The 26582-nt window shown below is 50.1% G+C and overlaps 1 protein-coding gene across 1 annotated transcript in view; it reads right to left on the bottom strand.

The window, feature by feature from the left end:
* The window catches only part of LOC125714592 (forkhead box protein N3-like), a 58756-nt gene that overhangs the window by 9719 nt on the left and 22455 nt on the right, over positions 1 to 26582 (bottom strand). Inside the window, exons 3-4 of the mRNA XM_048985330.1 lie at positions 17280 to 17413; positions 11316 to 11383 (exon numbers count right to left, since the gene is read on the bottom strand). Coding sequence (XP_048841287.1) covers positions 11316 to 11383; positions 17280 to 17413 — 202 coding nt within the window. The remainder of the gene's footprint in view (positions 1 to 11315; positions 11384 to 17279; positions 17414 to 26582) is intronic.

The following is a 26582-nucleotide window of genomic DNA, read 5'->3' as shown; positions in this document are numbered from 1 at the left end:
AGCAGCCTGGGGGGTGAGGGAGGGGCGAAGACAGTTGATATTACGGAGATGGAAATTTGCAGACCGGGTGATATTATTAACATGGGCCTGAAAGTAGAGGGGTACACATGGGTCTCTTCATTTGTCTACACATCCATTACTTACTCTTTTTTTTTACTTCTTTAATTGTCGTTTTTTACTTCTTGTAAACTACACGTTTTCAGGATGGTAGATATGTTTTGTTTTCGAAAGGCAAGTTATTTGCAGAACCAATCGACAATAAACATGTTTCTGAATACCACCCCGAAGTACTGAAAAAGTACCCCGGAGGGTTTCGTACTTTTGGTACTGGCACCTGACTGGAAATTACTGGAAAAGGGAAACTATCATTTTTTTTGTAGAAAAGAATGGTACCTGGTGCAGTGGAAAAGCACTCTAATAGGACCCAGAATCAGACCTTCATCACTGTTACTCCAAATTACTTTGACTGACACTCTACCTTTGTCCAAAAGTCTCTTCATACTAAAAGCTTCATGGCCTGATGTCCCCATCGTCGCCGCTTGTCTGATAGCGCTCCCATGTTTTCCATCACCCCCTCCCCCAGCCCCATCTATCCCAGGGCCTAGATACTAACTGTTACTCTGTTACCAGGTCTGTTACCAGATTGAAGGTATCTGGTTTTCTGCCTCCATCCCCACCTCAGCTAGGCTTTCCGTTGCCATGGCAACAGCTGCGTACCACTCATCTCGGAGAGATGGATCCTGAACCACTGGGGTAAGGCGGGAGATGTTCTCCCCGTATAATGCCAGATCCAATAAGGGGTAGTCGCCCCAACAGGGGCTCGGGGGATCCAACGGCAACAGCCTGCCTCCCTGGCTCTCTGTCCCAGCCCAGCCTGGCTCTGCTTCATATGGTGCCTATGGGATGGAGGCAGCCTGAGGTGAGCCTGTTCTTTGGGGGGGCGAGGAATCATGTCTTTGTCTAAGGATACAGCCACTGACCAGCTTACACAGGTCCAGGCCAGGATGAGAAACATTAATTTCACGTAATACACAATTTCAAAGCACCCTGCAATTGTTAACATTTTTACTGAACTTGAAGTTCAAAATGATGTTCAGGGGAGTGACAGCCTCATGTTTGTAGACTGAACAGGTGTCATTTAGGTCCTGTTCCTCTGCCTCAGCTACTCGATGACCGCTGGCTGTCCTGAGCAAAAACAAGCCCACTGGCCAGAGACCGGTCCCATGTCCTTTAAAATACACTTTACTTCCGTCCCAAAAACACAATGACTGAAGGGGCAGGTGGGGGATTAGTTTTTGTCTATTGTTCTGCCAGGAAAATCTGAGATTTTGGACAGACCTCCCTCCATGAAGCTCAGGTGATCTTTGAGCACCTCTCAGGTCTGCTGTGCTGCAGATCACCCTCCCGTAAGCAGCAAGGAGAGCAGGGCCCTTTGCCGATTCGGGAGACCCTTGGGGATGCTCCTCGTCCGTGAGCGCATTTCAAATATGGCCGGGCCGGACGGCAGGCCTGGCTGCCCTGTCGCTCCACATCCCGGTACTGACGGATGGGCAACGAAAGCGGGCTTGATCGGTGGCCTCGGGGTGGAAGGAGAGGTGCAACGAACCAACTAGCTATACATCATCTGTGCACGTGTGCAGCATTTACGCCTCCAGGCCCCCACTGCTGCCCCCCCCCCAGTTGGATTTATGGCAAACTTAACCCGGAAAACACCGCCGAGCAACACCATGCAGAGATTTCAATTTGCAGTACAAGACACCCACGCGCTCATTTCGCGGAGGGAAAAAGGAGGAAAGAAAATCAATAGTGACGGCAGACTCTCCCTCTCGCAGGCATCTGTACAAGCCGGAGTGCATCCCGTGCTCCTCGTCAGCTGGCTGCTGATGTCTCTCCTTTCTTCTCTCCTGTTCCTCTCTCAAAGCTTTATTGAGAGGCACAAGCATCTTCAACTGAGCCCCTGCAGGGAACCTCCCACTCCCCAGAGCTTCGTACTGCAGGTAAGTGCCGGGAATCACTGTTTTTCAACGCGCTAATATGGCCAAAACGCTAGCTGCCAGTTTTCTGTGCCTGTGCCACATCGCTTCCCTTTCTCAGTGTTTCTGCGTCTCAGATGAGAGGCAAAAGAGCTGTGAGATCACGTCTTATGGGCCATAAGCAGGACTTGTGGTGATCTCAAAAGTGTTGCCCCGGGATCTTGGAAGACATTCCATGTCAAGATTTGTCACTAGGGGCACATGAACCCTTGGTCCCCGTTCTCACGAAGCAGAGCCAGTAGGGGGGGTGGGGCGTGATATGGCTGCACCTCTCGCACGAGGGAAGGGTGAGCCGTGGAGAGGCGCTCAGGCTGGACGTTCTCTACCTTGAAAAGCACTCTGGGTAATAAAACAAACGGTGGAAAATAAAACACACACGCAGAGACAGGGGCCCCCGATGGCTCTTGGTGAAAAAGCGACCATGAAATGCATCCTCGGTGGAAGAAGATGAGGTCACAGACGAGGCAATATCACCATCTCCTCTGTCTCCCGCTCATTCTATTTTGTTTCATCCCCAGGAATCAGTGGGAAAATGAAGAAATGAAACAAATGAATAAATAAACAGCAATATAGAGGAGCAGTTTCTCTTTGTGATTATTACTGGCTGCCAGGTGCAGGTGGGACCACAGGTGGACCGTGAACCGCGGCCTGGGACCATAGCTGCCCCATTATCCGGGCTCTTCACAAGATTCCCCCTGCCGAATTACCCCTCATTCTGATGGCTGTTGTGTACGCTGCGGCATGCGCTCCTGCAGGGTCATGCCAACATCGGATTCCCTGACCAGCTGCACATGCTCCGGTCTGGTTAATGTGCGGTCACAGGAGGCTCCGAGCAAGTGAATAATTAGACCGGGGCAGCACCAGAACCACGGTGAGAGACACCAAAACACCAGAGGCAAGGATAGCTGTAGCCAGTGGTGGAAATGCCTGCTCCATAAAGTGAAAATCCAGACCAAGATTCTGTTTCAACCAACCGGTTGAGTGACGCTTTGTACTCAACCGGTTGGTTGAAACAAAATCATGGTCTGGATTTTCACTTTCTGTACTTGGACTTTCCACCTCTACTTGTTAGAGACGGCAATACGGCGCCTAGGCGTCCCTCAGGCAAAGCAGTGGCCGGCCTTGAGGACGCGAGGCCGAATGGGATCGCTCTAACGTCACTCTAAATGTCACATTAAAATGGCGGCGGCCTCGTCTGCACTGCGAACTGGACAGCCGCCTTTGTCAGTAATACAATTAAAGACCACGCAGCCAAAAAAGCAGCACGACTACTCAATACACCTGGCTGACAGAACAATCAGTATCTGCTTCGCAAGGTTCCACTGAAATACATAAATTACAGTGATGTGTAAATGCAGTTTAATTAATACCAGCTGCCCACAGTGGCTGCCTGGGGATCTGCCTTTCGCAGTAATTAATCACCCGATAGCTACACTTAAGAAGCAAACTTTTACCCGCCGTCTGACGGCGTGTATCACAAGGATGAAAAGGTTGGGGGAGAGTCTGACCTGAACTCGATTTCAAGAATCCCAACGTACTGACAAGCGGGGGAGCAGAATCCGCACCGCGCTGCAGCCACAGGGACGGCCGGGAGTCCATCACGCAGCCAAAAGCAGACTGGAAAAGGGCGCCTGGGTGTAAACTGGGCACAGTTGCTGCCTCAGAAAGGTTTGTTTTGTCGGGCCGTGGGCGGAGAGACGGCAACGTGCCGTCCCCGGTCTCAGACCCCTTCTGATTTATCCCAGTATTCATCAGACAGCCAGGCCGCGTTCCAGCAGCGCTGGGTAAATATCCCCCAGCTTATTATCCCGAATGGAGCCAGTGCGGCACTGCACCACCAGTGACACTTCAAAGTGCTCCGCACCATCAGGCGACACTTCCTGAATTTATACGGGCGCTCTCTCCCGGAATGAGGGGGAGGACAAGAGGGAGGATGACGCGGACATTAATATTAATCCTGCGCCTCTCTGTGTGTTCAGTGCCTGTCAGTGTTATTGTTGGACTCATTCATTTATATAATTATATAAATGTGACGCCAGCGGCTGGCTTTGGAAAGTGTCCGCCAGGGCGGGGGACTGGGAAAACGCAGTGGGGGTCCGGATGAGACGCGGATTGGCGGTCTGTGCCGAGCGCGTCTCCCCACGTGTAGACGTGTCCCCATGTCACTGGCACCCCCCCCAAGAAGGGCGAGCTTCTAACTCTCCGCCACACTGGCGCGTGCTCAGCCTGCCGCTCCTGGATAATAGCCGCAGTAACACTGCCACCTGACCCCTCCCTGTGCACGGGCTGCCGACACTTCCTGGGTGGGCCGAGAGGCCACAGATGACATAACCAGCACCCAAAGCGGAGCTTCACGTTTCGGCCACAGAGCTTGCGAAGATCACAAACGACACTTCAGAAAGGCAATAAACAGTTAACGCTGTGTTTCACTTACTCAGGTTTCACTGTTATATTCAGCCTGAAATTGCTACTTACTCACAGCCCTGTGCGACTGAGCCAGATAATGTGGTCATGTGGCCCTGGAGGCGTCAGAGAAGGGAGCCGCCCTCCCTGGGGGGGTTTGATGGGTTGTATTATCCCACGCCTGTCCCATATGACCGGGCCACTCCAGCCCCATGCAGTCCTCTGCACGTCCGACGCTGTGCCACAAAGATCCTAACCAGAAAGCCTCCCCAAACAGGCCTTCAGATAATTAGACCCCGCCAGTCAGTCCTCCACTTCACCCGAGGGCAGTGAGCTCTGCTGACCCCAGGTGGGTAAGCAGTCAGGACTGACTCGTCTGCCTCGACAAATCACCACATCCTCCGTGGTCTAATCAGTGAAAGTGGGAAAAGGCCACAGTGAAAGATGCATTCGATGGAGCGAAGATAGGAAAAATGATTCATTGTGCAGGGTAGGAGGCGAGTGCTTTTCAGGATGGCAAGACGCACAAGTCACATCCCACCTTGGAAGCCAACATGGACCAGCGGCAGCGGGGCCCGCAAACTTCTCTCTATCGCCTCCTGTGGGAGAGACCTTCCCTGTTAAATCCCTGGAAGGCCGCCGGTTCGAGCCTGGCTTCAGCAGAATGGTCACATCTGCTGGCCCTTGAGCTAGGCCCTTAACCCCCAGCTCCGTGGGCGCCGCTGCAGGGGGCTGCCGTTCGCTGCCAAGCTCGCTCTCCCCTATATATGTGTCTGTCTGTCGTGAAGAGCAAGACGGGGTCGATGAAAAGAGAATTTCCTCACAAGGAATCAACACAGTGTCATTAAAAAAAATAATAATAATAATATATATATATATATATATATATATATATATATTAAAGAAGCCTGTGTATATTATTCTATCAGATGAAAGCCACCATTTCACTCGTGTTGAAAGAAAGAAGCTGTTTGCAGACTGGCTGTGGCAGAGGGGAGAGCCAAGCAGGACACTCACAGTCCCTCACAGACCCGCGCCAGAAGGCCGTGTGCTCCAATCCCAGAGCCACCTCTGAAACGACCCGCCAGAGAATAATCTCACTTAGGCCCTATCTATTCAGGAAACATAACTTTAATAATACAAGTTAATTAACTGCTAGTCGCTCTGAATGACTATTACCCAACTAAAGGAGGGCTAACAAATTGAATATAGAATGTACTTCATTATTTCTAATTACTTCTGAAAGCCATTTTTTTTCATCAATCCCTGCCAAGTGAAAGAGATTTTATTCTCTTTATTGCCACTACATAGCAGTCTATGTACGTCTGTCAACTGGTTTATCCAAGTCCTGAGATTAAAGGAATCAAATAACACACAAAGTCACATTGTAAGGAAACTCCACGGGCCGCCCTCCCGTCCCAGACCGCGCAGCCACTGTGCCGGCATCTTCCAGCATTTTCCGGCAGACAAACACCTCCCAGCTGCCTCGTCAGCTTCACTCTGCAAATAATAAAGCAAGTCGACTGCTGATGTCTAAGCCCCCTGAATAAGCCACAGGATGCTTGTTTGCCAGACGTCTCTGTCAACAGTGGAAGAGCTTATTAACTTGTGTCGTAGAGCCTTTATGTAAATATTAGGCACCCGACTGGTTGACATTACAGAGTATACAATGAAGGTCTGATTGCCTTTTGTGGGGAAGGTCCCATCATGTTAGAAGCAGCTGATTGGCCAATGCCAATGTCTCAGGAAATAAGAGGCAGATCGCCACTGGCTTGAGAGGAAACTCCCGTCATCTCGACACCACTCAGAGGGTCTGCACTCCAGCCGCTCTTCTGTGCCCTTAAGTGGGTCTGAAGGGGCGTGGAGGAGAAGCACAAGGACCCGTCTTTGACACCATTCCCCGCAACGCTAATGACACCCCAGAGTCAGACTGTCAGGCCTCAAGACGCGACGTCTTAGCCTGCTATGCATGTGATTATGGCCGACGGCCTTGATGACCCCTTAGTTTGGTGAATTGGCAATTACTGCCATAAAGGACTCTGTCAGAGAGCTCTTCCGTCTCTGGCCATGGACACGCGCATACATGGATAGGCTATATAGAGGCACACAGGGGCACCACTGACTGGCAGCATTCATCAGAAATTAAAGGGTTAAAATAAGCCGGCTTGAAAAGTAATAATAAAAAAACTCAATTACATGAAATGCTGAACCTATAGCACTTCCCAAACATACTTGAATCCAACCTCTTTTTCACTCCAACAAGGCAACCAATCCAATGAGGGTCATCTGGATGTCCACTGGCGCAGGACTTGCCGTAAATCACCGGGGTAACGAGAGGGCTCACTGCTACTCTGCCGGCTGCTAGCCACCCTGCTGGAGCCTCCCTGCTAGTGTAAGAACTGTGAAGTTCTTGGAATATAACAGGGTCAAACACAGGCTGGTCCCTGGTCAGTACTTTCTCACTTTATATCCCTTTGTCATCATATAAACTGGGAGAGAACATGAGCTGTAAGCCTGAACTGCAGTCTTAGCGGCGGTCGGCTGGAGCACTGAGAGCGTGGTGCTGGGCTAAATCTGAGCAGTTGTCTCATCCAGCAGTTAAGGCTACTTACGCTGGAAAGCAGGCCTCCTTTGGGGGGGGGGGGGGGGGGACATCAGCTGTGTCCTGTAAATTTCATCACTACTGACAAAAACACACTTTCACTCCAAATGAAATACCACAGAAATGGAAATATCATTATAAGGAGCAATGGTCAAAATTATTATCCATATTTAGGTTTTAATCATATTATTATTAATACTAATAATAATACTGATAATAATGATTATGATGATGATACTGATAATAATAATATCATCATTATTATTGATATTATTATTAATATTATTAATATAGAATGCCCCATGTCAATGACCAGGATAAACAGATGAATGGATGGATGGATTAGGAATAACACAGACTATTGTACTATTACTGTCGCGGTAGAAGCGACAGCACGAATATCATTCCTACAGAAAATGTTCTTATTTGTCGACATATCACCCCCCCGGAATCCTTCCCATACAAGGAAATAGAACATAAGACTGGCTGTATTTATTCTGGAAGATCCCAGTGGCGCGACGCGCTCGGAAAGAACCAGAGTGACACAGGACCACCTGACTGGCCCACTCGGCCAGCAACCGCACCAACCGCCGCCGGCCGCGATGTCGTCCGCCTTCCGAAGGTCTGAGGAGGGCTGGACCAGAAACCATTTTCCCTGGTACCTTCCCACTCCTCAGACACTCACTCACTATTACCACTACGGCTGGCGCATTGTCGCCCGCTTTGGAGAAAGCGGAGGCACGGGTAACACGTTCCTCATCGCTCTCTCCGCAGTGCGTAGTGCGCAGTGCTCCTACTCGCTTACCACACTGGACTTGAATGGCCCCCTGCCACCATAAATAAGTTCAGCTGACTGATATACCTACGCTCATTTTAACTGGGTGGGGAACGGTGTTGGATCCGAGGTGCCGGGAATTCAGGGCCGCTGGGGTTGCCCTTGGAGATGAGCTTGATATTTGTTTATATATTGAGCTTGATAATTGATATATATATTGGATGATGCCATGTACCTTAGTGTTTCATTGGCTAAGAAGCTGACTAAAGAGGTGTGGACTATGGTAGGTAGCTGCTATAGATCAGTCCTAATTTTTCGTCCTCCTCTGTGGAAGCCACAAGGGCATCTTGGGGGGAAACATGGAACGGTACGATAAAGAAGAGGAGGAAGAGGTCAGCAGCCTCAAGAACTTCAGTATCGGGGAGTCGTGCTGTCGGGGCTAGCATTCCTTCACCTGTGTCTCCCCTGAGTCGTGACGGCCTTGAAAGGCCGGGGGCCGCGTGGCGTCCTGGTCATCAAGGGTTTCTCTTTGCTCTCTGGGTCACACTGAAGTGCTGACAGTAACGGGAGCCCCCATCAAAGAGCGGCGCGTAAAAGTGAATGAATGGCCTGGTGGTGGCGCCGCTGCGCACAAAGCCCAGCACCCTAATGGTCACGGGTCGGCGTCCCTGGCGATTGTCTGGCAGCCAGAGAAACCGAGGGGTCACTGCCCCCTTTTACACGAGACGCAGTGGCACTGACTTCTGCCTGCAGCCATGTGACTCCACATATCAATGAACCTGGTAATCCACAGCTGTGTGTGTGTGTGTGTGTGTGTGTGCGTGTGTGTGGGGGGGGGGGGTTCACTTTGGACTGCAAGCCAGACAGCATTTGTGGGATAAAGGGAAAAAACAGAAGAAGGGCAAGCCAGAAGGGTAAAGAGGCAGGATATAAAGAGAGAGAGAAACAGGATGTCGGGGAGAGAGACAGGGTATAAGGAGGGAGAAGCAGGATGGAAGTATAAAGAGATAAAAAGACAGTATATGAGTGTGGGGGTGAAAGAAAGAGTGAGACAGGGTATGGGGGAGAGAGAGACAGGGTATGGGAGAGAGAGACAGGGTATAAGGAGGGAGAGGCAGGATGGAAGTATAAAGAGATAAAAAGACAAAATATAAGAAGAGAGGCAGGGTATAAGGGGAGAGAAAGAGACAGGGTATGGGAGAGAGAGAGACGTATGGGGGAGAGAGAGACAGGGTATGGGGGAGAGAGAGAGACAGGGTATGGGGGAGAGAGAGAGACAGGGTATGGGGGAGAGAGACAGGGTATAAGGAGGGAGAGGCAGGATGGAAGTATAAAGAGATAAAAAGACAAAATATAAGAAGAGAGGCAGGGTATGGGGGAGAGAGTGAGACAGGGTATGGGAGAGAGAGAGACGTATGGGGGAGAGAGAGACAGGGTATGGGGGAGAGAGAGAGACAGGGTATGGGGGAGAGAGACAGGGTATAAGGGGAGAGAAAGAGAGAGCGGGTGCAAGTGGAGAGGGGCAGCAAAAGGAGTCACTTGAAGGATCTCCAGGTGCTTCTGATTCGGAGGTGCACTAATTGGAGGGGAGGCCCCACACACCATTTCCTGGGTTTTACCCCTGTGACAGAGCAAAAGTGACGCCCCTCACCGCTCCGTCAGATCCCCACTCAGCAGGGTGTAGGGCCCTGGTTTGCCTTCGCACTACAGCTACTGTGGAACGGCAATCTAACCTTGAACTGCCTTTCGGGCCTGTGTGTGTGTCTGTGTGTGTAAGGTGGGTGCTAGAGGGGACGTCACTGTTCTCCCCGTCAAGCTGTCCGTGGTGTTTGTTTCGGGTCCCGCGAGCTGTCACCGAGAAGCCGCGTCACGCACGCTGTCAAACAGGAGCGCTCGTCTTCTGCCTGCTCTCCTCCAGGTTTTTTTTTAAAACTCGATAGGTGTGAGATAAGTGACGGCTGGATTTATCAAATCCCCCCGGGCCTGGGGCTACGTCCCGCTCCTTTTCCGCAGAGCCGGTGAGCTGGCAAAAGCTGAGAGCACGAGAACCACGGCTAACAACGTCCGGGCTTCAAAAGAGAGGGAAGAAAACATGACGAAAAAAAGAAAATGCAAAGCAACATGATTCAAAGTCAATGGAACAGTCTGTTCAGACAGAAGTGCGTGTGCCTTATTTTGCCCAGACTCACTGCTTTGCTAAAAATAAAACTGCAAACAATCAAGCTTTTTTGCGTAAATGGTAAGACGACCAAGTGCTTCCCATTGTGAGCACGTTTTCATTCATGCAGCAGGAAACCATCATTGTAGAAGGTACAGTTCTGACTGAGGGTCAGTCTGAGACAATCCACATGTGGCTGTCATTCGAAAGCTCTCTAAATGAGGTGCTCACCTGGGGGGGCGTTCACAGACAGATGTGGGGCCATGGTCTGCCCCTGAACGTGACACGTGGTACCACCAGGGCTCTGCTGCCGCCGTAGTTAATGGTACGGAGCTCCTGCCTGTTTACATGGCCGATTTTCAGCTAAACCATGCGGGACGTGCGGAGATTCAGACCAGACAGTGAAGGACTTATTAAAAGTCCGTGGCCAGGAGGGCTGATGGTGCGCTTTCGGGGGAATCCCAGTAAACATCCGGCTGTATAAACACAAATCTCTGTCAAGTCGCTCAGGATGAAACCATATACAAAGCAAACATGACGCATGGGTGCATTTAAACCTGCGGGCGTCTGCGTGCCATGTTGACAGTGACAGCTGCAATAACGTGGCTAAGCGGAGGACGGCCACGCAAACTTACCCAGCTAACCCAACCGGCTGCAAACCTGTGCCTTCCGCTGCCTATGGTCTCTGTGCTGTTACTCGCTACTCTCCGTCTATCAGCACTGGAATGGGATGACGGCACCCCCTTAGCAAGACACTCCCCCCCCACCCCCAGCCTGATTAAAAGAGATGCTTTTACATGGAGGAATGACAGACACGTCAGACCGCCCCGCCTCCCCCCCCCCACCCCTGACCCCCACGCACACCGTTCACCCTCAGCGTGAGCTGGTGGCCTAGGAATGCCAACAGTCCGGTCAGGTGACTACAGAACAATGGCTGTGTCTGTATGTGAGCCCCCACTTCTATGTCCCAGACGGGAAACTGGGAGTGCTGGCCTGGGGGGTGGGTGGGGGTGGTGGGGAAGAAATTCCACCCGATTATAGTAGGAAAAGAAGACGGAAAGAGAGAAGGGAAGGCAAAAACAGATCAGCGTGCCTGAGCCTGAATCCAGAAATATGCTGGAAGCTAAAAGGAAAGGCCTGCTTGGGATTTGGAGGGGGGGGGTGTGTGATCGAACCAGGGGTCGCTGAATACCCCGTTCTTCTTCCTCGGAGAAGAGTAAAAAAACAGACAAATAAATGGGAGGTGTGTGACACAGACAGCGAGGAGATAGAAAAAGGGGGTGTCAGCAGGTGGGTGGGGGGGCACAGACACAAGCAGGCATGCGGCGGACGGCAGTACGCTACCTTGCAGGAGGACTCCTCCGTTTTTTCTGAAAAAGGGGCTCCCTGGCCAAAGACACGGGCTTGACATGCTGAGAGAGAAGGGGGGGGGGGCTGTCAGATACCAGAAAATCACATGATATCAACATACCTAACCTCACAACAGCAGCTTTCATTCTGCTCGTGCAGTTCCACACTCAACCTACCCTCCACACACATTAAAGCCCCCCCCCCACACACACGTCCTCCTCAGCCATGCTACCCGCGGCCCCGTGTGAACCCCTGGGGAATCCATACACCGAAGTCCTCCGAGTTCAAGAGCGACCTCTGATAATGGACATTTGCTAGCGTTTGATCCGGTACAACCATTCAGAGGCCAATTAGCGGCCAATTACAGGCACGGCACATGAGACGAGAGCAGAGGAGCGAGCTCAAAGAGAGCCGATCATCCCTGCCTTCCACCTGTGGATGCGGGAAGCTCTTATCTCCTGTGTCGAAGTGTTTTTAGCTGAATTACTGACTCTCCTATCATTTTCAGCCACTGCTGTCACTGTTCATTTTACAGCTGGGCTGCCCAACTACCAGCATGTAATATCAGCATGACTGGCCCTTTGAAGCTTTCTAAGAGACGTCAGAGTGCATATGCAGATGAAGCAGGAACGGAGCCTTTACAACAGTCAGGTGACCTTTCCAGCAGCAATGGCCAACCAAGCATTTCCCCTGGGTTTGCAGTTCAAAGCTGTCACTGCTTTCATCCAAGGGCTGCGCAGCCTGCAAGCCTGAGCTGTACCCGGGTTATCCGTCCAGTTACTGAACACTAATGTGTTTTTGACCGGCTAGCCTGTGGCTCTAGTGAGTCAGGAGGGAAGAGTGACCCAACCTGTCAATCAAGCCCCCATGTGTGGTCTTTATTTGACCTGCCTGAAACATCTTTTCATTTTTTATGTTTAGAGCATGCTGCTAGTTAGAATTCATTGCCTTGGACCTGCAGACATGATCAGCCATCTACAGAGCAACTCCCAGTCTTGTTAAAAATAACTAGTGCGATCTGCAGCTCTCAGGACACCGAGACATGGCGGCAGTCTGAGCATCTAATCAAAGGATCCTCGTGAGGAGCGAATAAAATCTGGACGAGCCTCCAGTGGAAAACAGGGCTGATTTTTTTTTTCCTGGCCAGTCGGGATTCAGCCAAACAGCACGACTCATCCACAGAAACACGTCGATTTCTTTCCCGCTATCCTCGAGTCCCTACTGGCTTCCCGCGAAGACCAGCCTTTGTTTCCCAAGGTGTTAAATACCACTGCATATGCCACTCTGCGGGCCAGACGGCGGTGTATATTCCAAACACACATATGTCTGGCCTCACATTACAGCAGAGATATGTGTTGCTAAGGGCAACGCATGTTTGTGACAAAATACCTTGTCTTTTTATAACCGATAGAGGGAACTGAAAGGAGGGGAATTTAAAAAAAAAAACGGACTTTCTCTTCTCAGCACTTCGACACACACACACACACACACACACACACATACACACGCACACACATACACACACACACACACATACACACACACACACACACACACACACACACACATACACACACACACACACATAGATACACACACACATACACACACACACACACATAGATACACACACACATACACACACACATACATACACACACACATAGATACACACACACACATAGATACACACACACACACATACACAGACACACACACACACACACATGCACACACACATACACACACACACATACATACACACACACATACACAAACATAGATACACACACACACATACACACACACACACGCACACACACACACATACATACATACACACACATACACACACACACATACACACACACACACACATGCACACACACACACACACACACACATACACACGCACACACATACACACACACACACACACACACACACACACACGCACACACGCATATATGTGGATGCACATATAATAAAACAATACAGAGATTAAGTAAAACTACAGGCAGTCACATTACCAGTCAAATACACGTGAAGCACACCTCACAAAAGCCTTTGGGTGTCGAGGTAAATGATGACTCCAGTGGGTTCTCTGAAACTTATCCAGAGAAGCAAAATTAATCCCAGAAAAAAATAACATAATAGATCATTTGTAGTCATCTTGTCTGACCAGTGGCGGAAACAGAAATTCAATCATGGACAGCCCTCAAAGTTTCAGGGTGCGGCTTTTACGAGAAGCACGCCTAAATTGAAAAATTCGTAGTACAATAGACTGTCGGAGCTGGGAAGCTGCAGCGAATGCGATGGCTAAAGACATCAGCCTATTGCGGCTAACGAGATTAAAAGCGTATCTGTCCCAACCCATCAGCAGTCTGCTTCTTGCATGGCTAGTAGCCCGACGAGCTCCCAGCGGAACCGGGCAGGATTGAAGCGTCCACTGCAAACAGACGTCAGCATACCCGTTAGACACACTGCATCCTTATTCTACATGTTTTGCTAACGTTAGAGCTTCTACTACCGCTGCAGAGGGGACACCCTTGATTTGAGGGTCATGGCAAAATTAATCAGGCAATTCAATCTACCATCTAAACTCTTAATGGCCTCTCCATCTAGATCTGCAGTGACCTGAGCCGACACCAGCTGGAGCTGGGTGCGTCCAGCGGGGGGGGGGGTGGGGGTGGGGGGGGATAGTATAATTTCTTTTTTTCTGTAGAAGTTATAGCCATGGCAACAGAAAGCGTGACAGACCCATGGTACACTGAACAAAAGAGAAAATGGCTTGACCACTTTTCAGTCAGTGTTCCCGATGGACAAGGCTTGTCATTTTCAGCTCCCCAGATCCAATGCTGTTCCCAGTACCATTAGATCCATATGCTGGACTCACCTTCTCATCAACGAAAAACATCTGTCAGAGCTGGCAGTCCGTGCACTGCCCCCCAAATATATATATTTTTTAAACACAGAACTCCTCGCCCGAGGGGCATCAGGAGCTGGAGGCAGCACTGGAGGCGGGTGACGCACTGGCAGTGCCCGTGATGCCACCCGGAGACCCGGTTCGCTCGTGTGTGAGCTCCTAAGCACTGTACCCTCTAACAACCCACAGCAGGTCTCAGTCAACCTGCACCTGGTTTACTTCAGGCAAAACTCATCAGCTTCTCCTTGAGGCCCAAGAACCCGGGACAGGTGACACTTTCTGGGCGGAGCCTGGGAGGGGCCTCAGGCATGCAGCCAATGGGAGGAGAAATCACTAACGGCTAACCTTTGACTCAACATTATGTAATTAAGTCTGGCAAATCCAGGGCAGAATTTCACAGCAAACCAAGGGAGACAATATCACAGTCTGACTGTTAATTTAGTAAATTAACCAGCGTTGATTTAATTTAATAAAAGAAAAATAATAATAATAATACAAATTTGGAAGTTCATTACTCATTACCATTTCACAATCTCCGCTTAAGAGAAAATTCATGTACAAACCGATTATATTTTTATTTTGTACCCATCTGGGCAGTGACCCTTTACAGAATTAAATGTGACTCAGTCACTGCTCAAGGGTATAACAGCAGTTGCTCTGCTCGTGACAATCTCCTGTTTTGCATTCTGCTTTACCAACACACCCCCCCCCCCCCGCCCCCAGACACAAGAGCCACTCGTGAAAAATCACTTAACTGGACTAAAACTGGGAGCTTCATCCCAAGCAAGAGGAAAAGACATGCCTTACACTTGGCACGAGTTCACCTCAGAGTATAAAAAAACCTGCCTGGGAAGCTTTAAGCGAAGCTTCTTCAGTGGACAGAGACCTCAATTTCCCTCACGCACCTGCACTCACACGCAAACACACTCACGCACCACAGCCGACTGAAGCGTGCATGTTCTTGATAAAGAAGCACGACTGGAACCCTGCTTCAGTGTGCCAAAGGCAAATATTTTCCATGGCTGGACGGATTTTCTTCCAAAGCCAAAATACTCTGTGGAACAATAAAGCGGCCATCCGTGGCGAGACGGCGAGGCCGGATGGAAACACGTCGCCGCCGACCGGAGGCAAACTGGCAGCCATGCCGCAGTGTATGGAGGCTCAGCCATTGCCGTTACACAGGCGGGAACCTGGAGGGATCCTTTTGTGAGCATTTAAACAAAACAATACAGTAAAAACACAGAAGTCCAGCTCCTAATATGGTCAACAGGACCGGCAGTCATTTGTCACTAATGCTCAGTAATGACTCGCATTATTATGCAGTACGAACAGGGAGATATACACACACAAGTAATATACAGATTAGAGATTTTATATGCAGATATATCTTATAAATAAATATATAAAGACAGGCACATTTTTTGGTCACGATCCTCATAAATCTGTGGGAAAAGACCTAATTTTGGAAGGTGGCGAACGTGTGATTTATGCCCGAGCTCCCCCGGTTACACGTTCGCGGGATGAAAGGAGCCCAGCGAGCGACCGAGACGCGGAAACATCATCATTTAACATTTCTATTTCCATTATAATGGCTGTCTCACCCTCCGAGTGATCCTGTAATTTTCTGTAACTACAGAACAGGCAGTCAATACACGGCAGAGAGGGAGCGAGGGCTGGGTAATGCTTATCTATGTCCGTGTGCGAGCGGGAGAAAAGGGGACATGTATGCACCCATGAAGAGACATTCAGCCCATGTATCTGTATAAAAACAGAAGCACGCGGGTGCCTCTCTCTCTCTGCGAGGAGAGAAACACGGAATTATTTCAGTCCTGTTCGTACCATTTGTTTCTGCCCATTTATTTTTCAGAGCAGATGAGGGGTAGCACAAAAAAGCTAAAGGGTGACCACAGTGCCCCCGGCCCGTCTCCCGTATATAAGGGACCTCAAGCTGTCATCTCAGATAATTCACGCATCTGCTGATTTTTATGAAGATGGACAAAAGCAGGTACTAAACCCCCGAAAGCAGGCTCCAAGCCATCCACCGTTGCCATGGAGAGCTACGCGTTGCCAGGGCGATGGTGCTAATGGCCTGTCCTTTTGCCAGGCAACAAATAGCCTCGTGATGCAGCCGCACCTGTCTCTGCTCGTGTGTTGCCATGGAGGCGTTCCAGTTGCCACAGCAACGCGCACGCTAATCGGCCGGCGGGGGCAAACATTCGTCGGCCTCCTAGGCACAGCTGTCGAGGCGAAGCTCTCTGCCCAGCGTCGCTCCAGATGTGCTTATCGTGTGCAGGAATCCGCCTGAGCCCCAGCTGCCGTAACTCCAGCCCCAGGGCGAAAGGCCGGCTTTGGCCTCACTCATTCGCTGGCAGCCGGGTGACACTGCTGCCAGCACATGCCCCGCCTTCTCAGGTAATGGCACAGCCCCACGTTGGCCGCCGATCGCTCTCATGCCGCAGTGAGTCAGGCACCAGGAACGTGACCAGGGCAATGGTGGCGAGGCGATGCACCCGCTGATGATGAAAGGTTAATAGAGTTCAGAGCCTCGGGGTTCACTTAAGGAGCTGGCAAAGCGCCAAGAGAGCCAACGGCATCGCTCAGGGGCTCCGGACCGGCTGGGCTGTGCCGCGCCTTGGGAGTCTGCCCCCCCACCTTCAGTTCCTGTCTGTCCTTCACTCTGTCTGTGCTGGGTAAAGCTAGCATGCCGGGTGTGTTGTTTTATGTTGACAGTAATACACACACACTGACAAACTTACGCACACACACATACTTTTCCATATCCATACCCTTGGCCCCTTTCTGCACTCAACACATCAATCACCACAGACCTTTCGCCGAACTGACAGGTTGCAGGTTTTTCCACCATCAGCCATCTGTGAGGCCACTCAGGCCAGGTCGCACGGCACAGAAAGTTGACCATTCTGCTGGTTAGGTGATCAAACTCCTTCAAGCTTATTGGACAAGCCTGAGGGAGGGGGGCGGACCTTCACACTCTTCGGCCTATAGGAGAAAGGGGGCGGTTCCTTGCTCACCTTTGATATGCCTGAGAAGTGGGAGGCGTTGAGAAGACCTGGGAGTAGGACTGGTATGGGGTCTTCTTCAGGGCTTGAATGAGGTTCTGCCGGTACTCAGGATCTATGCACCACAAGGAGCCTTTCCCGATGTTCTGGAGAGAGACAACCACGAGTCAGACAATGACAAGGGTGGCAAAGGCTACCTGAAATGGTGAGGTTTAATAAACAGCAAAGCATATCTGCATAAATAGAGCCCTGAGACATTTTATAAGCTCCCTAATTCAGATGGCTGGCATGCAGGGCTGAATGGGAGCCTGAAAAGCGGCACAGTGTACGGGTGACAAAATCCCCCATAGCCCCCCCCCATAGTCCCGATGGAGTTCGAGGCTGTAACGAGCTGCCGGCTCGCTTGCTCGCACCTGCGCTCACGCTCATTTCACAGCGGTAAGAGAGACCTGCACGGGATTGCACACGCTGCCGGACCCGCTGGACCCAGCCACCGTGAGCCCTGCCGATGAATGCTGAGGATTTACCCAGCAATCGGCTTAGAGCTGGTACAGTGTTGGGGAAGAGAGATGGTCCAGCGTGTGTGAGAAGCAATTCCTACTGCAACCCAGCCATCTTCCAGCCACTGACCCAGGACAGGGTTGTGGGAGCAGGGGGGGCAGGTTCCAGAGCAGAATGGACAGGATGCCAGGTCAGCACAGGGCGTACACACACACACACACACACACACACACACACACACACACACACACACACACACTCTCACACACACACACACACACACACACACACACACACACACACACACACACACACACACTCTCACACACACACACACACTCACACACACACACACACACACACACACTCTCACACACACACACTCTCACACACACACACACACTCACTCACTCACTCACTCAATTTAGAGATGGCAGTCAGCCGTATTGCATGTCACTGAACTGAGAGAGGAACCCAGAATACAGGGAGGAAACCCACACAACACGGGGAGAACATACACACAACATGAGAAGAACATGCAAGTCGTACACATAACATGGGGAGTACATGCAAACTGCACCCACAGCACGGGGAGAACATGTAAACTGCACCTACAGCACGGGGAGAACATGCAAACTGCACCTACAGCACGGGGAGAACATGCAAACTGCACCTACAGCACGGGGAGAACATGCAAACTGCACCTAGAGCACGGGGAGAACATGCAAACTGTACCCACAGCACGGGGAGAACATGCAAACTGTACCCACAGCACGGGGAGAACATGCAAACTGTATACATTAGGGCTGGGTGACATATCGATAAAATATCATACTGTGATTATGAGCATCATTCACGTCGTCATCAATCTGAATATTGTACTGTGATGTGGCCTAAAAACTTGCTTTCTTGCACTCTTGACAGTCATAATACACTATTTTTACATAAATTCTATCAATGTATGAGTCTGTTGCTGTAATTTGTCATTATACGTATAACATGCTCCATATATATTAGTGAAACAATTTGGTTATCATACTCAGAAAAACTCAATACCACCTGCCATATTTTACTGCTTTCTACATATGAATTTTAGAGTACTGTGATAAATATTGATACTGTGAAAATCTTGGAAAATATTGTGATATCACTCTTATGGCCCAGTTCTAGTCAAAAATGTCCCTGGAATGAACTTTGAGACAGTCACAGGCAGCACAAAATGTATTTTTTTCTAGCGTTATGCCCTATGATTTATTTTCATATGATTCATTTGTTAAAATTAGATTTCAGTTTGCGGTCCATTCATTTTGTCAAACCTGTTTCATGTTCTGAATCTGTTTAAGGGCAATTTTAAGGGAATTTAAGGCAAACGTGGAGCATTCAAGTAAAGAAGTAATGACTTCAATTATATCGTGATAATTATCCATATCGTTTGGAATGAAAAAAAAATGATGAAATATCATGATGAAATATTTTGCCCGAAGGCTACATCCACACAGTGCCCGGAGCAGGGCTGGAACCCCAACCCTACATGGGTACGGCTCCAGTGGTGCCCGCTTCGCAAAATCAAATTAATAAAAGCACACGGCCCTGCTGCTGTTTCTGCCAGGCAATTATGCAAGCTGACACCCTGTAAACAAGGAGCAGTGGGGGCAGTGTGCTTCAGCGTCACTGCGTATAAAATGCAGACAGAGCCCATGAAGTCAGGCTCCCTGCACAAAGACGCCGCTGGACAATGAGCTGGACAAATTCAGCAGCTGACCTTCATTCAGACTCAATCGGAACAACTGAAGGGGGACTCTGATAATTAATTTCTTCTCCTAGCCCCCCAATTGCCAGTAACTGCATGTAGGCACTCCGCTCCCCCCCACCATCAACTCAGAACAGCGGGGTTCCTGATAAATGGGAGAATTCCCCGTTGCCCTCAACGTTGATAGCGAATGTCTCGCTCACATCTCTGCATGCCCAACCAGCCCCCCGGCCGCTGGAGCCGCACCCGCAGCTGGGGGCCACGATACGCCGCGGGCCGCCCGACAAAGGCGAGAGATGACCTTCCGGATGCCGTGGAGCGCTGCCTATCCATTAGGCAGAATGGGCCGCTTAGCGATTCGCATCGGCGGCGAGATAAGGCCGACTCGCCCCAATTTATTGCTGCAGAGCGCAGACGGAAATGAACAGCTTACCCTGGTCTTTGCATTCGTAGGTATAGATTTTAATATGGGAATAAAAATGGGGGATTTGCCAATAAAGATGCCGGGCACGGGCAGAAGAGGAGCCTCCTGGGATTAATATGCGGCTGAATGGTGGATTTATGTTCACCGGGTCTTCTGGGACACTTCATTCACAAGTAATTAGGAAAAAAAAAAGAAATTGTGAGAAATAATTTAGAGACAAGAAAGCACGTTTAGGAATCGAGCAAAAGCAGGCGTTAGAATGAACCGCAGCTTCCTGTCAAATGACTCCTTGCACACCACATGCTCAGCTGCTTCTACGAGCCGTGAAGATCACGAGTAACTACAAAAAGGAAGTAAATAAAGGTGCTATTTGTGTATCCAGATTGAACAGCTGCTTAGGTCAACAGCCGCTACACAACACAGGGAATACTGTGTGTACAGTTATTAGGCAAGTGCTATTCCTGAAGATGTTTATAGCACAACTTCGAGTAATATTAGTGAATTCAAAGTTTTTTTTTTGGCTAAATATCAATTTATCTAGAGAGTAAATGTTACACTAGCTTGTTACAAACAAAAAAGACATAAAAACATGTCGATTACAGCCAAGGAAAAAAATACGTTTTAATTATTATGTCTACAAAATTACTGGCTATTCAATACAGGCATAGTTTAAGTTGAACGTCCTGTCACATTTCTTCTCAATAACCATGATGAGCCTGTTGTCCATTAAACGAGTAAAGTTTCTGATTTGATATCATCCTGCTTCTGCTGAGGCAGCTTTGACAGCCTCTCAGATACACGATTCCCAGCTCTGAAAAGTGTACTGCTTGTCACCTTGATAAATCAAACGTTTTAGCAAGACCCGGCAACTCCCAGTGGGGTTTGAGACTTGTGAGGAAGGGACCCTGCTCATAATTTGATCGCCTTTCAAGTCTTTTTTGGCCAATCTATGGAACACTTTGATGTGTGAGAAGGGGCGTTGTCCTGCATCTATATCATAGCTTCTTTGAAAGCTGGGGACTTCTTATACGACTGTTTGAAGAAGGTGTCCACTGGAAATTGGCAGGAGATCTGGCAGTTTTTACACCGTTTACAAGTCCTACAAGCGCATCACTGATAACTGCAGCCCAGACTGTCGCACCTCCACCGCTTGATCTGAAGCGGGTTAAAATGTCCCTCGCTGATCCAGCCACAGGCATATCCACCTGGTCTGAGAGTCACTGTCATCTCATCTGTCTGCAAGAACCTTTGTAGAATCAATTCTGAGACGTTTCTGGGCCCGTTCTTGATGTTTCAGCTGGTGCCGCCTCTGAGCCTCCATGACCTTAGTAATGTCATGTAGCACAATGCAGTCGCTACTTCTGAAGATTCTACTCAGATTGCATTTTTGAAAAATGGTCTCCAGAAGTTTCGAATTCTGCGCGAATCTTTGACAGTTCTTTTGCTTCTCTACGTGATTCTTCCATCCTCTTTGGCTTTTGACCACAGAATGCTTGACTGTACGGACATTACACTTTAAAAGTTTGTCAGTTTCCGTTGTTCTGCATCCCTATGAGAGGCATCTTATTATTTTATTTATTTATTATTTTTTTTTACTCTCTGTAATGTGTCTTTCTGGAACCGTTTTGTGAGTAATAACAATTCGCTTAAAGATCCTACACGGGCCAGTATCCGCGGCTTCCTGTTGTACGCCACGGTGCCGTCCTCCTGCGGGGAGTTCCATCAGAAACTGGAGGACGGAGGTGACAGTGAGCAGGAGGAAATGAAGATGAGATAACTCAGACTTAAACAGCCAGACACTTACGCGCTCACGCTGAGCCCATTCAGCTGAAGTGCTGCTGAGAAAGCAGACGACAGTGAGGACATCGATGGGGGCCCCCACACCCCCCCCAGATCGCAGCACGGCCTGGCGTCAACGTCAGTGCTTCTCTGCCGCTTTGTTGAAAGCACTTTCGGAGCGTTTCAGTTTCCTGCCTACCCATGTTCCTAATCGACATATTATTTCCTTGGGCGCTGTCAAATAAACGTAACTTGAAAATGCAAGCGATACGCTCGAAAACAAACCAAATAAAAACAGGCATTTGGGTTACACCCCTGATGTAAAACAAGGACTGCCAGTCATAGATCTGTAGACCATCTTCCAGCCTGTAATGTAGTCACGTTGGGTAAGATGGGGAAGGAGCACCTCGAATGTACAGGGACTGGTGTGACTGTACTCGATATGAGCAGGAATAGTCTAGAAAATGTGGTTTGCAGTGCAAAACCTAATGAACAGAAAAATTATCGCATCCTTTCTTGGAAAAAAAAATTAAAAATCAAACCCTATCGGAGTTGACTGTGGCATTGTTATATTAAGTACATTTTACACTTTAAATCGTAACTGGAAGCCACTCTCCCATCCGAAGTGATGAGTTGCATTCCCAACGCTTTTAAATTATGAATGTGGCAATCGATGTAGTAAACAGGCGAGCTGAGGAAGGAAAGATTCGCGAGAAATGGGTCAGACCGCGTTTTCAGCCAAAAGTGGACCGCTAACGGCACCATCGCCTGCCTGAGCACGAGGACGCGTATTTCTGAAATCTGTCCGTTCACGCTCTCGCGCCGCAGACCTTCCAAAGGCAATCAGAGCCGGGAGAGCAGACAAAAGGGCACAGTTGGCACACACACATTGGACATGTTAAGGCATTAAGGGCTCTCCCCAAACTCACCCCTGCATCGGGGAACTTTAAGGGCCTGTCCATGCTTGCTAAGTATTGAGAAAAGTAACCATGTTGCTCTGTCCCTCTCAACAACAGCAAAAAGACACATTGTTCATTTATAGACAATGGACACCAGGAGACGTCTATGGACACCAAGCATTGGATACTATGTCTGTGTGCTCGACTCCTTACTGACTTCCGTGAATATCTGTATTACTGCGCAGCCATGTTTCAGTGTGTCACACAGGACTGAAAGCCCCCCCACGGGCTAAGGAACCTACACCATGGGATCAAATCGCATTCTCCTTGCGAGGTGCCCCCCCCCCCCCCCGCCCCCCCATCTAAATTTTCAAATGCACCGTAACGAGGGAGAATCAATCAGGCGTCCAGCACCTCCTGGGCCGTGCGTCTCCGTGTCTCGGCTTCGGGTCGGAGATGGAAGTCGATATGGGAGCAAGGAGCAGGGTGGGAGGGTCAGAGCTCCTGACTCGGGCTGGTCGCCTAGGCAACAGGCCTGCAACAGGGGAGTCGATGGAGGCTGGCTGTCTGATCAGTTTGCTGGAAGGGGGTCTAAGAGGTGTTCGCCTCCGAGGACAGCGCACCTTATCATAGCCGGTATGGTTAATCCTTCGGCAGAAAAAACAGAGAACCCCCCCACCCCATCCCGACCCCAGGGAGCTCCGTGACAGGCACAAACATGCTGAAGTGCCTCCACACCATCAGAGAAACAGAGGAGAAACACTCTCCATCACTGCACCCATCCCCGAGCACGGCCCGCAGTCTGCACCCGCACCTGCCATCCCATGCGGATTTTTAGGTGATCCATTAGTATTTATAGTTACATTTCAGCACCGAAAGGCAAACCTGGACTGGAGCCACACAAGGTGACTTAGAGGACGGGCCCAGACAGACCTTTCAGCCAGCCTCGGGGATCTACTGGGCTCGGCGCAGTGTGATTGTGGGAGAGCAGTGCCGGTGATTTGCCTGCCTGCAGGAGAGAGGACAGAGTGAGCGTCCTTGTGCAGTGGGGTGGGGGGGGCATGTGCTGAACGAGCTGCTATCGCTCCCACAACAGCCACTTCAGAGCCTCAGTCTCTGGCCATTAGCATCAGGATGAATCACAGCAACACTTACCTGTGGTCAAGGGTGCCGGGGGTCCTCAATATCCCCTCTTTTTAGTGCTTCTCAAGAAATACCACCTTGCGGCACAGAGTCCACCCCAAGCAGGGATCCTGACAGGGATCCCCCCCCCCCCAGGGAGCCAAACCCAGCCTCCAGCAAGTAAACACAGGTCTGACTGGGGGAATATCCACGTTTCATCTTCCGTAATAAGAAAACCAGGTATTGAAAGTACGGTGAGTGAAACCAACCGTCATCTCTCTCTCTCTCTCTCTCTTTCTCTCTCATTATCCCAGATTAATGCTCCGACGTCAGGCTGAGAGCCAAGCTCACGAGCACATCCACATTCCACACGCATCACGTCACACCGAACGGGACGCTATTCATAGGTGCCGCACGGCCACTCACAGGGAATGGGAACCGCCCAACGCGTCACCGAAAGCCAACTGAGAGAGCAAGGAAATCTTTGAAGGAAAACACATCAGCGCTAAAGGTCAAGGACGGATGGACAGAGAAGAGTGAGAGGAAATGATTATTCACACCGTGATCATTTCCAGCTTTTGGAGACGAGGAATGTAGACATGTGTCATGCAGTATAACATGAATGAGTTCAGAAAGGAAGGTGAAGAACAGGAGAGGGAGAGGCTCAGCAGTGAGCCGGGGTCGGGCTACAGCACGGAGATGAACAGCATTCAAATCAAATTCTGATGAGTTGGCAGATCCCCCTGGGGTGGCCATCACCTCTGCCCAGAAGCAGTTTTCTAGGTCGGCCATTTTGGCTGGGTGAGGGTCTGCTGCTGCCATTCAGGCTACTACCAAACAAGGACTGCGGTTAGTAGCATCATGGTAAACACAGTGGCGGTGTGGGGTGTGGAGTGATGACAGTCCCTCAAAGAAAAGAAAAACAGAAAGAAAAGGACAGTTATTGAGTAGACACCAGGGTCAGTGGCGGGTGGTTAAGGACAGTACATCAAAATGCCGAGGTCTGACATCAATACTGTGTAATAAAGTTATTGAACACAAAGTACTGAGGCTGACAGCGAAACAAGCCGAAGTATAGCAGTATGTCTCGCGAAGTCCCAAGGGCCTGAACCTGGTGAAACAGCGTTGCTTATGTGTCAGGGGCCAAACTGCCTGTCCCGGTGAGACAGAGTTACTAATGTGACAGGGGCCAAACCGCCTGTCCCGGTGAGACAGAGTCACTAATGTGACAGGGGCCAAACTGCTTGTCCCGGTGAGACAGCGTCGCTATTGTGACAGGGGCCAAACTGCCTGTCCCGGTGAGACATTCACTAATGTGACAGGGGCCAAACTGCTTGTCCCGGTGAGACAGAGTCACTAATGTGACAGGGGCCAAACCGCCTGTCCCGGTGAGACAGTCACTAATGTGACAGGGGCCAAACCGCCTGTCCCGGTGAGACAGTCACTAATGTGACAGGGGCCAAACTGCCTGTCTCAGTGAAACAGAGTCACTAATGTGACAGGGGCCAAACTGCCTGTCCCGGTGAGACAGAATCACTAATGTGACAGGGGCCAAACCGCCTGTCCGGATGAGACAGAGTCACTAATGTGACAGGGGCCAAACCGCCTGTCCCGGTGAGACAGAGTCACTAATGTGACAGGGGCCAAACCGCCTGTCCCGGTGAGACAGAGTCACTAATGTGACAGGGGCCAAACTGCTTGTCCCGGTGAGACAGAGTCACTAATGTGACAGGGGCCAAACCGCCTGTCCCGGTGAGACAGTCACTAATGTGACAGGGGCCAAACCGCCTGTCCCGGTGAGACAGAGTCACTAATGTGACAGGGGCCAAACCGCCTGTCCCGGTGAGACAGAGTCACTAATGTGACAGGGGCCAAACCGCCTGTCCCGGTGAGACAGAGTCACTAATGTGACAGGGGCCAAACTGCTTGTCCCGGTGAGACAGAGTCACTAATGTGACAGGGGCCAAACCGCCTGTCCCGGTGAGACAGTCACTAATGTGACAGGGGCCAAACCGCCTGTCCCGGTGAGACAGAGTCACTAATGTGACAGGGGCCAAACCGCCTGTCCCGGTGAGACAGAGTCACTAATGTGACAGGGGCCAAACCGCCTGTCCCGGTGAGACAGAGTCACTAATGTGACAGGGGCCAAACTGCCTGTCTTGAATGTGATAGTGCCACTAATGTGACAGGAACATGTGCCGTTTGTTTAAATGCTCAGCTTGCCACCTGCTGTCATTATTATCTGGTAGTTCCCTTGAGCCTGTTCTGAAAGGGCAGGGAAATGAATGGATGGATGGATGGATGGATGGATGGATGGATGGATGGAAGTGAAAGCTTAGTTTCCTCAGACCACTGTGTGACATAATGGCAGCCTGTGGTCAACAGCTGCAGTTCCAGGCTTTGTGAAAACTCCCCCGAGTGGTGAGACATCTTTCCATCTTCCACACACAATTTCCAACCCGTGCTTTGGGACGCGGAATTTACCAGAACATTAGAGACACAACGACCATCAGACCCAAACAGGGAAGGAGGTGCACGGACCTGCTACTGCTTCGCACCCAGGGGGCTGCAATGTCTGCAATGCAGTGCCAGGTTTACCTGCATCTCTAAGGGTACGGTTTCGCTGCTGCTCACACATGCAACCTTGGTGCATCACGGTAACCAAAAACATTTAGACAATTAAAGGAACAAATCGCTGAAAATCTGACTTCGGCAGGTGATGCTGAATGGACATGCGCCGTCCTGCCTGTAAACGGCAGTCAGACTGAGTATTCTGTCGGGAAGTGCTGACGTGCTCCTGTCCATTAACCGTCCAACTGCGGGTGCCAGAGTCGACCCTG

The sequence above is a fragment of the Brienomyrus brachyistius genome, chromosome 19 (assembly GCF_023856365.1).
Source record: "Brienomyrus brachyistius isolate T26 chromosome 19, BBRACH_0.4, whole genome shotgun sequence".
NCBI lineage: Eukaryota > Metazoa > Chordata > Actinopteri > Osteoglossiformes > Mormyridae > Brienomyrus > Brienomyrus brachyistius.
Note: the sequence above shows the minus strand (reverse complement) of the source record. Positions and strands in the feature narration are given on the sequence as shown.